The sequence below is a fragment of the Anolis sagrei genome, chromosome Y, assembly GCF_037176765.1.
Source record: "Anolis sagrei isolate rAnoSag1 chromosome Y, rAnoSag1.mat, whole genome shotgun sequence".
In the NCBI taxonomy this organism is placed as follows: domain Eukaryota; kingdom Metazoa; phylum Chordata; class Lepidosauria; order Squamata; family Dactyloidae; genus Anolis; species Anolis sagrei.
Window position 1 is genome coordinate 80,176,589 of NC_090035.1, and position 12,001 is coordinate 80,188,589.

Sequence of the window (12,001 nt, forward strand, 5' to 3'; positions counted from 1 at the left end):
GTGAATATTTTCAGGGGTGAAAATTCCCCCGACCGATTCGGAATTGGAAAAGTGAGTGAACTGCAATTCCCAGAATCGTGGGTCAATCCTCCCCAAAACAGGCCTGTATTCACATCTGACCTATGTTGGGTCTGTGTGCCAAGTCTGGTCCAGATCCATCGTTGGCTGGGTTCAGTGCTCTCTGGATAAGGGTGAACTACAACTCCCAGATTCCTAGGGCAATCTTCCCAAAACACTTGCCAGTATTCACATCTGACCATGTTGGGTCTGTGTGCCAAGTCTGGTCCTGATCCATCGTTGGCTGGGTTCAGTGCTCTCTGGATAAGGGTGAACTACAACTCCCAGATTCCTAAGGCAATCTTCCCAAAACACTTGCCAGTATTCACAGCTGACCATGTTGGGTCTGTGTGCCAAGTGTGGTCCAGATCTGTCATCGGCTGGGTTTGGTGCTTTCTGGATAAGGGTGCACTACAACTCCCAAAATGAAGGGAATTGAGCATACCCTCATGAAGCCGGAAAAGCTGGAATGTTAAATTGCCTTTGTGTCTGTCTATATATGTTGAATATCTAAAATGGCATTGAATGTTTGCCAAGTATATGTGCATTATAATCCTGCGGGGTGAGAAGGGCAAAATGTAAATACTGTAAATAAATAAATGGAGAGAGTAAGGAACCCTGGGATGTCCATTCTGGAGGAAAAACAGAACATCTTGGAGGAGGCTGTCTGCCACATACACACATACACATACACATGTGTAGAGAGAGATAGTAGATGGTTTTGCTTTTGTAAAACGTTTTTCCACCACTAGATGTCGCAAGAGACTCAGAAATAATATAAATGTTTAATGCCATCCATGCCAAAGAGTGTCCCTACCATTGAGCCATTGCAGTTCAAGTGTTGTCAAACTGCTTTAATGATATAGTGTAGAATGCAACCTAAGTCACAATGGAGCAAACAATAGGAAGAGAAATCCCTCAATATTAGGATTAGAGTTGTTTGACGGAAGCAGATTCCGGCGTAGTTTCCATCTCTGGAGGTTTTTAAACAGAGGCTGGATGGACATCTGTTGAGAGGGCTTTGATTGTGTTTTCCTTCCTGGCAGAATGGGTTTGGATTGAATGGTGTTCCTTCCAACTCTAGTGGCATATAGAGAACATGGCAGGGTGGACTAGATGATCTTTAGGGAACCCACTCTGGAAGCTTTTGAAGCAGAGGCTGGATGGTCATCTCTTGAAAGGGCTCAGATTGTGTTTCCCCACCTAGGAGAAGGAAGTTGACCATTGGGTGTTCTTTCCAACTTTAGCAACCTATAGAGAACATGGCAGGATGGGCTGGATGACCTTTAGGGAGGCTTTTGACGCAGAGGCTGGGTGGCCATCTGTTGAGAGGGCATAGATTGTGTCTTCCTGCCTAGGAGAAAGGAGTTGACCATTGGGTGTTTTTTCCAACTCTAGTGGCCTATAGAGAACATGGCAGGGTGGACTGCATGACCTTTAGAGGACCCACCTCTGGAGGCTTTTGAAGCAGAGTCTGGATGGCCATCTGCTAAGAGGGTTTGAATTGTGTCTTCCTGTCTAACAGAAGGAAGTTGGAGTGGATGACCACTGGGCGTTCCTTCCAACTTTAGTGGCCTATAGAGAACACGATAGAGTGGACTGGATAACCTTTAGGGGACCCACCTCTGGAGGCTTTTGAAGCAGACGCTGGATGGCCATCGGTTGAGAGGGTTTGAATTGTGTCTTCCTGCCTAGCAGAAGGAAACTGACCACTGGGTGTTCCTTCCAACACTAGTGGATGACCATTGGGTGTTCCTTCCAACTTTAGTGACTTATAGAGAACATGACGGAGTGGACTGGATGACCTTTAGGGAACTCACCTCTGGAAGTTTTGGAAGCCGAGGCAGGATGGCCATCTGTTGGGAGGCCTTGGATTGTGTCTTCCCACCTAGCAGAAGGAAACTGACCACTGGGTGTTCCTTCCAACACTAGTGACCTATAGAAAACATGATGGAGTGGACTGGATGAACTTTAGAGGACCCGCCTCTGGAGACTTTTGAAGCAGAGTCTGGATGGCCATCTGCTAAGATGGTTTGGATTGTGTCTTCCTGTCTAACAGAAGGAAGTTGAAGTGGATGACCATTGGGTGTTCCTTCAACTTTAGTGGCCTATAGAGAACGTGACAGAGTGGACTAGATGACCTTTAGGGGATCTGCCTCTGGAGGCTTTTGAAGCAGAGGCTGGATGGCCATCTGTTGAGAGGGTTTGGATTGTGTCTTCCTGCCTAGCAGAAGGGAGTTGGACTAGATGACCATTGGGTGTTCCTTCCAACTTTAGTGACCTATAGAGAACATGGCAGGGTGGACTGGATGACCTTTAGTGGACCTGCCTCTGGAGGCTTTTGAAGCACAGGCTGAATGGCCATCTGTTGAGAGGGTTTGGATTGTGTCTTCCTGTCTAACAGAAGGAAGTTGGAATGGATGACCACTGGGTGTTCCTTCCAACTTTAATGATCTATAGAGAACATGATGGAGTGGACTGGATGACCTTTAGGGGAGGCTTTTGAAGCAGAGGCTGGATGGCCATCTGTCGGGAGTGGTTCAGTGGTGTATTCCTGCCTGGAGGTTGGAATGGAAAGCCTTTCCATGCAGAAAGGGAACCTCAGGAGCCCAACGAAGGGATGCAACTCTAAATATGATGCTTTTAAGGGTTGGAAGCCAGGGCTGGGTAGGTGGGGCTGGGGGAAAAAAGCAGTGGGTGGGTCTCTTCCTCGAAAAGGTGGGGTGCGCGTAGACTTTAGTGGGGTCATTGGCTTGGCTTCATAAGAGACCGAAGGAAGATGAAGAAGGGGCCCAAGGCAGAGGTTTCGCTGGGGTCCTCCTCGGAAAGGATGCAGGAAAGAGGTGGGTTGCCATGGCAACGGGAGGAAGGAATGGGCAGAAGGGGATGGAGAGCCAAGGTGTGAGGAGCGGAGGGAGGGAGGGGGGAAAAGGAGGGAGGGGGGAAAAGGAGGGAGGGGAGAGAGGGAGGAGGTGGGCGTGAAGCCGGCGGCAGTGGCTACAGGTGGATGGGGGACGAGGGTCTCGGGGCATGGCCGGAAGGATGCCCAACTGCAGCATCCTCTACGACACCTCCTTGCTCCTCCAGTTCTGCAATGGTGAGTGGGAGTGGGGGGCATTCGGGGCTTCGTCTGCTGGACCCCAAGGGGGCTGCCTTGCCTGGGGGAGAACATCCACGCCCCATCCTTCATCCTCACACCAGCATCTCATCCATGGCAAATATATATATATATATATATATATATATATATATATATATATAATGAATATTCATAGATAGATATAGATATAGATATAGATATATACAAATACTCACAAGGACTAGCAACTCCAATGACACTGCTGCAAAATTTAATTGCTAAAATACCAAGGTCAAAATATTATCCAGATTTAAGCTATTCGGCCAGAAATGGAAAAGAAGAGCACAAGATCATATATGTATGTGTGTTTGTGTATATATATATATATATATATATACACACACACACACACACACACACACACATACATATTTTTTATATATATATATATATATATACACACACACACACACAAATACATACACACCCACATATATAAAAACACATATATACATACATACACACATATATAAATACACACACATATATATACACATATATAGATTGCATCTCAAATACATACACACCTTTATACACATACATATATATATACATACACAACACACATATATGAAAACACACACATGCATACACACATTTATACATATACACATACATATATATACACACATATACACACACACACACAATATGCATATATAAACACATACACATATACATGCACATATTATATATACACACACACCTACATACACACACATATATAAACACACACGCAAGCACAAACATATATACATACATACACACATATATACACACATACCCATATTATATATATACACACACATATATAAACACATACACACATACACACACATATATAGATTGCATCTCAAATACATACACACATACACATACATATATATACACACATATACACACACAAAACAATTGCATCTCAAATACATACATTTATACACATACACATACATATATATATACACATACATATACACACATAACATGCATATATATAAACACATAAACACATACATAAACATATTATATATATATACACACACACACATATATATATATAAACACACACACACACCTATATATATTATACACATTCACATACATATATATACACACATGTACACACACACAACAATTGCATCTCAAATACATACATTTATACACATACATATATATACACACATATACACACACAACATATATATAAACACATACATACACATATTATATACACACACATATATAAATACACACACACTTATATATTATACACATACACATACATATATATACACACATACAGCAATTGCATCTCAAATACATACACACATTTATACACATACATATATATATACACACAACATGCATATATGCATAAACACATACACACATACATACACATATTATATATACACATATACACACACACATATATACATTGCATCTCAAATCTGGATCCACCCAAAGAGAGGGAGGTCCCCATTTGTGATGGGTGGAAAAAGCTGGGCAAAAACTCCAGAGATGTCTATGGGGAAGGGGGTTTTTGTGGGGGCAACCATAACAACATTGGGTTCTAAGTTAGGAAAGGAGCAACAGGTTGTGGGGCTCACATTACAGACTGCGTTCTGTACATCCTCAGAGATAGTGGTGTGTGTGTGGATACAGATAGATAGATAGATAGATAGATAGATAGATAGATAGATAGATAGATGGAGCTGAGTTTGGGTTTGGCGCCAGTTCAGAATCACCTTCGGCAGATTCTGAGAGTGACAATCCAAAGGAGATTCTTTCTGGGGTCAGATCTGCATTAGCATCCTAGATCAGGCAGGATCTGTAGAGTATTTAGGCCTGTCTCTCCTTGGATACCAGGCTGCCTGACCTATTATACTTTCCTGGTGTTCTTTGGCGGACTCCCATCCAAGCTCTAACCAGGGTTAACCCTGCTTAGCATCCAAGATTATATAGAATCTAGCATCTTTTCTCAGTGATGCAGTTATTGGATACTAGACTGCCTGTCCTATTATACTTGACTGATGTTCCTTGGCGGACTCCCACCCAAGTCCTAACCAGGGCAGACCCTGCTTAGCATCCAAGATAATATACACACAATATAGGGTCTACACATCTTTAAGGGTGAATAGACTCTTCTCACCATGATGCTATCTTTGGATACCAGGCTTTCTTTCCTTGGATACCAGGCTGTCTGTCCTATCACATTTGCCTGGTGTTCCTTTGCGAACTCCATCCAAGTCCTAATCAGGGCTAACCCTGCTTAGCATCTGAGATTATACAGAATCTAGCATCTTCAGAGTGTTTAGACCATTTTCTCCATGATGAAATCCTTGTATATCAGACTGGGCAACCTATTATATTTGCCTGGTATTCCTTGGTGGATTCCCATCCAAGTCCTAACCAGGGCTGACCTTGCTTAGCATCCAAGATAATATACTTTCGGGGAGTTAAGACCCTTTTCTCAATGATCCCATGCTTCCCAACCTATTATACCTGTCTAGTGCTACTTGGTGGACTCCCATCCAAGTCCTAACCAGGGGTGTCCCTGCTTAGCATCCACGATAATATAGACACAATATAGGGTCTATATGATGCTGTATTTGGAAACCAGGTTGTCCAACCTATTACACTTGCCTGGCGTTCCTTGGCAGACTCCCATCCAAGTCCTCACCAGGGCTGACCCTGCTTAGCATCCAAGATAATATAGTGTGTGGATTCTCCTTCTCTCCATAATGCTGTCTTTGTATACCAGGCTGCCTATCTTATTATATTTGCCTGGTATTTCTTGGTGGACTCCCACCCAAGTCCTCACCAGGGCTAACTCTGCTTGACATCCAAGATAATATAGGATGTGTAGACCCTTCTCACCATATAGGGTGTGTGGATCCTTCTTCTCACCATAATGCTGTCTTTGGGTACCAGGTTTCCCTTCTTATTATATTTGCCTGGTGTTCCTTGGCGGACTCCCACCCAAGTCCTCACCAGGGCTGACCCTGCTTAGCATCCAAGAGGATGTAAAATACAACACCTTCAAGGTGTTTTGAGACCCTTCTCTGTGTGATGCCAGTCCATAATGCTGTCTTTGGATACCAGGCTGCCTATCTTATTATATTTGCCTGGTGTTCCTTGGCGGACTCCCACCCAAGTCCTCACCAGGGCTGACCCTGCTTAGCATCCGAGATAATATAGGGTGTGTAGATCCTTCTCACCATATAGGGTGTGTGGATCCTCCTTCTCCCCATAATGCTGTCTTTGGATACCAGGCTGCCTATCTTATTATATTTGCCTGGTGTTCCTTGGTGGACTCCCACCCAAGTCCTCACCAGGGCTGACCCTGCTTAGCATCCAAGAGGATGTAAAATACAACACCTTCAAGGTGTTTTGAGACCCTTCTCTGTGTGATGCCAGTCCATAATGCTGTCTTTGGATACCAGGCTGCCTATCTTATTATATTTGCCTGGTGTTCCTTGGCGGACTCCCACCCAAGTCCTCACCAGGGCTGACCCTGCTTAGCATCCGAGATAATATAGGGTGTGTAGATCCTTCTCACCATATAGGGTGTGTGGATCCTCCTTCTCCCCATAATGCTGTCTTTGGATACCAGGTTTCCCTTCTTATTATATTTGCCTGGTGTTCCTTGGTGGACTCCCACCCAAGTCCTCACCAGGTCTGACCCTGCTTAGCATCCAAGAGGATGTAAAATACAACACCTTCAAGGTGTTTTGAGACCCTTCTCTGTGTGATGCCAGTTCATAATGCCGTATTTGGATACCAGGTTGCCCATCTTATTATATTTGCCTGGTGTTCCTTTGTGGACTCCCACCCAAGTCCTCATCAGGGCTGGCCCTGCTTAGCATCCAAGATAATATAGGGTGTGTGGATCCTCCTTCTCTCCATAATGCTGTCTTTGGATACCAGGCTGACCATCTTATTATATTTGCCTGGTGTTCCTTGATGGACTCCCATCCAACTCTTAACCAGGGCTGACCCTGCTTAGCATCCAAGAGGATGTAAAATACAACACCTTCCAGGTGTTTTGAGACCCTTCTCTGTGTGATGCCAGTCCATAATGCTGTCTTTGGATACCAGTTTGCCCATCTTATTGTATTTGCCTGGTGTTCCTTTGTGGACTCCCACCCAAGTCCTCACCAGGGCTGGCCCTGCTTAGCATCCAAGATAATATAGGGTGTGTGGATCCTCCTTCTCTCCATAATGCTGTCTTTGGATACCAGGCTGACCATCTTATTATATTTGCCTGGTGTTCCTTGATGGACTCCCATCCAACTCTTAACCAGGGCTGACCCTGCTTAGCATCCAAGAGGATGTAAAATACAACACCTTCCAGGTGTTTTGAGACCCTTCTCTGTGTGATGCCAGTCCATAATGCTGTCTTTGGATACCAGGTTGCCCATCTTATTGTATTTGCCTGGTGTTCCTTGGCGGACTCCCACCCAAGTCCTCACCAGGGCTGACCCTGCTTAGCATCCAAGATAATATAGGGTGTGTGGATCCTCCTTCTCCCCACAATGCTGTCTTTGGATACCAGGCTACCCATCTTATTGTATTTGCCTGGTGTTCCTTGGCGGACTCCCACCCAAGTCCTCACCAGGGCTGGCCCTGCTTAGCATCCAAGAGGATGTAAAATACAACACTTTCAAGGTGTTTTGAGACCCTTCTCTGTGTGATGGAAATCCTTGGATGCCCACCTGCCCATCCTTGTATGGACTTCCCAGGCTTTCCTCAGTGGCCAAGATGTTCCTTGGCGGACTCCCACCCAAGTCCTCACCAGGGCTGACCCTGCTTAGCATCCAAGATAATATAGGGTGTGTGGATCCTCCTTCTCCCCATAATGCCGTCTTTGGATACCAGGCTGACCATCTTATTGTATTTGCCTGGTGTTCCTTGGCGGACTCCCACCCAAGTCCTCACCAGGGCTGACCCTGCTTAGCATCCAAGAGGATGTAAAATGCAACACCTCCAAGGTGTTTTGAGACCCTTCTCTGTATGATGCCAGTCCTTGGATGCCCGCCCGCCCATCCTCGTATGGACCTCCCAGGCCTTCCTCAGTGGCCAATGTGTTCCTTGGCGGACTCCCACCCAAGTCCTCACCAGGGCTTACCCTGCTTAGCATCCAAGATAATATAGTGTGTGTGGATCCTCCTTCTCACCATAATGCTGTCTTTGGGTACCATGCTGCCCATCTTATTATATTTGCCTGGTGTTCCTTGGTGGACTCCCACCCAAGTCCTCACCAGGGCTGACCCTGCTTAGCATTCAAGAAGATGTAAAATGCAACACCTTCAAGGTGTTTTGAGACCCTTCTCTGTGTGATGCCAGTCCTTGGATGCCCACCTGTCCATCCTCGTATGGACCTCCCAGGCCTTCTTGGGTGGCCAAGGTCAACGCTTTGGCCCTCGTCATTCAGAGGATGTCCGAGCCCACCCCTCCGCCCTCTCCCTCGCCCACTCTCCCTCTCTCCAAGCTGGTACTCTGCCTGGATGCAGCGCCCGCTGCCTGTGATTGGACCAGAGGCTCAGGGATGCTGCAAAAAGGGAGGAGGCTGAGAGGAAGGCGAAGGAGGGGAAGAAGGAATACATACGGTGGCTGCAGCCCGGAGCCCAGAGCATCCTCCAGCAGAAGCATCGGCATCGGCATCAGCATCACCAGGGCAGGGCGAGGAGCAGAAGCCGTGCTTCCTTGGCACAAGGGCGGGCAAGCGCCGTGGAGGGCACCTGGCCCAGGGCAGAGGCCAGCATGACAGGTGTGTGGGTTTGTTTTGCTTTGCATGCCACAGGAAGCTGGGCATCTAAGGGCATACCTGCAGGCGCATGTAGAAGCGCATGCCAAGGTGTGAGTGAGGATGGAGATGATGCAAAGCTGGAGATGTGCACAGAACCATTTTAGGGCCATTTTGCAAGACATGCAGGGGCGGTTTTTCCATTACGCGAAGTAAGCGACCGCGGAACACTTTGTTTTTCCCAGGGGCGCCCCTGCGCCTCCTTAAATGCTCCTCCAATTGGGCCTCGTCCCACGCGCGGTGGCGGGGACAACGGCAGGAGGAGGCAGAAAAGCTGCGCATGGAGCAAGAGGGAAGGGAAAGGCGCGCGCCTCTGCTCTTCCCCTCTCGCCCCGCATGTGCCTTTCCTGGCGGCAGAGGCAGGAAAGGCGTGCGAGGGAGAAGAGAAAGGTGCATGCCTTTCCCTCCCCTCATGCCCCGTGCATCTTGTAGAGCGGCGAGAGGAGTGTGGGGCAGCAGCGAGGCTTGGCCATCTCCTTCTCCTCTGGGCGCTTCTTCCTTCTCCTCTCCGTTTAGACACCTCCAAATGGAGAGGAGGAGGAGGAGGAAGACCCTGGAGGAGAAGGGGGGAAGACCTCGCTGCTGCTGCTCTGTGCCATCCTCCTCTTCTCACCTCCTTCGAGGCAGCAGCGAGGTCTTCCCCCCTTCTCCTTCTCCTCTGGGCTCTTCCTCCTCCTCCTCTCGGTTTAAGCACCTCCAAATGGAGAGGAGGAGGAAGAAAACCCTGGAGGAGAAGGGGGGAAGACCTCGCTGCTGCTGCTGCTGCTGCTGCTTCTGCTCTGTGCCACTCTCTTCTCGCCCCTCTTCTCGCGAGAAGAGGAGCGTGGGGCAGCAGCGAGGCTTGGCCATCTCCTTCTCCTCTGGGCTCTTCTTCCTCCTTTCCATTTGGGGATCTCCAAACGGAGAGGAGGAAGACCCTGGAGGAGAAGAGGGGAAGACCTCGCTGCTGCTGTTGCCCCACTCCATGCTCTTCTCTCTGCCCTTTGAAGCCTCTGCTTCGCCTGGAAGGCTCAAAATGTTCCAGCAGCATTCTCTCCTGACGTTTCACCCACATCAGTGGCAAGCATCCTCAGAGATTGGGAGGTCTGTTGGAAACTGACTCACCCCCATTTCCTTCTCAGCTTTGGAGTTATTACTATTCTTATTATATTTTATTATATTTATTATTCTATTTACAATTATTATTTATTATGTTATTATTTTTAACATGAATTATTTATATTTATTAGATTGTTATGGCAGGCATCTTCAGAGGTTGGGAACTCTGTTGGAAACTAGGCAAGTGGGGTTTATATATATCCCTGTGGAATGATGTCCAGAGTGGGAAGAAGGACTCTTGCCTGCTTGAAGCAAGTGTGAGTGTTGCCATTGGCCACCTTGATTAGCACTGAATGACCTTGCAGCTGGATGCCAAGTTTTTAAACTTTGTGTTTTCTATATACATTACAAATTTACCCTTGGTTTGCTTCTGATGCAGCAAATAACCTTGCAGCTTCAAAGCCTGGCTGCTTCCTGCCCGGGGGAATCCATTGTTGAGACGTATTAGCTGGCCTTGATTGACTCTTGTCTGCAAGGCCATTGAATGCTAATCAAGCTGATGGGATTTGGAGTACCTTCAACTGATTCAGCTCAGACTTCCACAGACCATTAAAACTCCCATTAATGACAGATCTGAACCAAACTTGGCACACAGAACCTCCATGACCAGCAGAAAACACTGGAGGGGTTTGGGAGGAATTCACAGTAACAGGATCCTAGTGTTACAAGAGACCTCCAAGGGCCATCCAGTCCAACCTCCTTCTGCCATAAGGGAAAAACACAATCCAAGCACTCCTAACAGATGGCCATAGAGACTCTGCTTAATAATAATACTATTATTAATAATAGTAATAGAATCATAAAGTAGGGAGACCTCCAAGGTCCATCCAATCCAACTTCCTTCTGGCATAAGCGAAAAGCACAATTGAAACACTCCTGATAGATGGCCATTTAGACTCATAATAATAATAATAATAATAATAATAATAATAATAGCACCCTGGGGTAGTGTGGTGGTATGCAAAATAAAGTAATGAGAAGCAGCCAGAGATTTTTTTTTTGTTTGAAAGACATAGATTGGATTAGTATGTGTTTTGCTGCCAAATTTGGTGCCAATTCGTCCAGCGGGTTTTGAGTTATGTTAATCCCACAAACGAAAATTATATATTTATTTATATAGATAAGGTTATTCTATCTTTAGTCGTCTCAGTGGACTTACTTGTTGTGGTCCAAAATATTTTATTTTCTTTGGAATTGCCATGCATTCTAGAAGAAGTCCTTGCAGAAAGGAAGCCGTTCGTTCCGTAAACACAGAATATTTATTTAAGTGTGTGTGTGATGGAATGCATTGCAATTTGCAATTCCAAATAAAATAATATATGTGTGTGTGTGTGTGTGTGTGTTCATGTATGTATGTATGTGTATGTATATGTATGCATGTATTAAGGGCTGTTCTGTCTTCAATTGTCTCAGCGGAATTGTCATAATGCAAAGATCCTGTATTTTCTGTGAAACCTTTGTGTCATACTTGTAGATCAAAAATAACAACAAAAACTTAAAATTGTTGCCAAGTTTTAAAAAAATTTGCATTTAAAAACATTAATTTGTGTTAATTCTATGTAATGTAACTATATGAACATAATGTAAGTAACCTTCTGGTTTTAAGGTAACTCTTTATTCACCTCTACCTTTTATTTTTCAGTGATTGGTTTTTGTGGGGGTTTTTTTTGTGGGGGGGGGGGGCGCCAAAATAATGTTTGCTTACCATTTAAAATTACCTAGGGCCGGCCCTGAAGACATGCCAGAAACAAGCGCTTGGCACAGATAGAAGAGATACCAGAACCAAACCCTGGGAAATGGTTAGATGGGCCTCTGTCGGGAGGGCTTTGGTGCATCGCAGGAGGGTGGACTGGATGGCCTTTGGGAGTTCTTTCAAAGGAGATGCCAGAACCATGTCA

General features: G+C 45.8%; 1 protein-coding gene across 5 annotated transcripts in view; it reads left to right on the top strand.

Annotated features, from left to right (window-relative positions):
- Positions 1–2,750: 2,750 nt before the first annotated feature.
- LOC132780806 (echinoderm microtubule-associated protein-like 2) overlaps positions 2,751–12,001 on the top strand; it is an 89,396-nt gene continuing 80,145 nt past the window's right edge. For 2 of the 5 annotated variants that reach the window (XM_067461806.1, XM_067461809.1), the window contains exon 1: positions 3,024–3,154. In XM_067461806.1, the coding sequence (XP_067317907.1) occupies positions 3,088–3,154 (67 nt within the window). In that variant the 5' untranslated portion in view covers positions 3,024–3,087. Of the gene's footprint in view, positions 2,901–3,021; positions 3,155–8,723; positions 8,970–12,001 lie in introns of those variants that run through there. The other 3 variants (XM_067461805.1, XM_067461804.1, XM_067461808.1) reach the window with 3 other exon arrangements.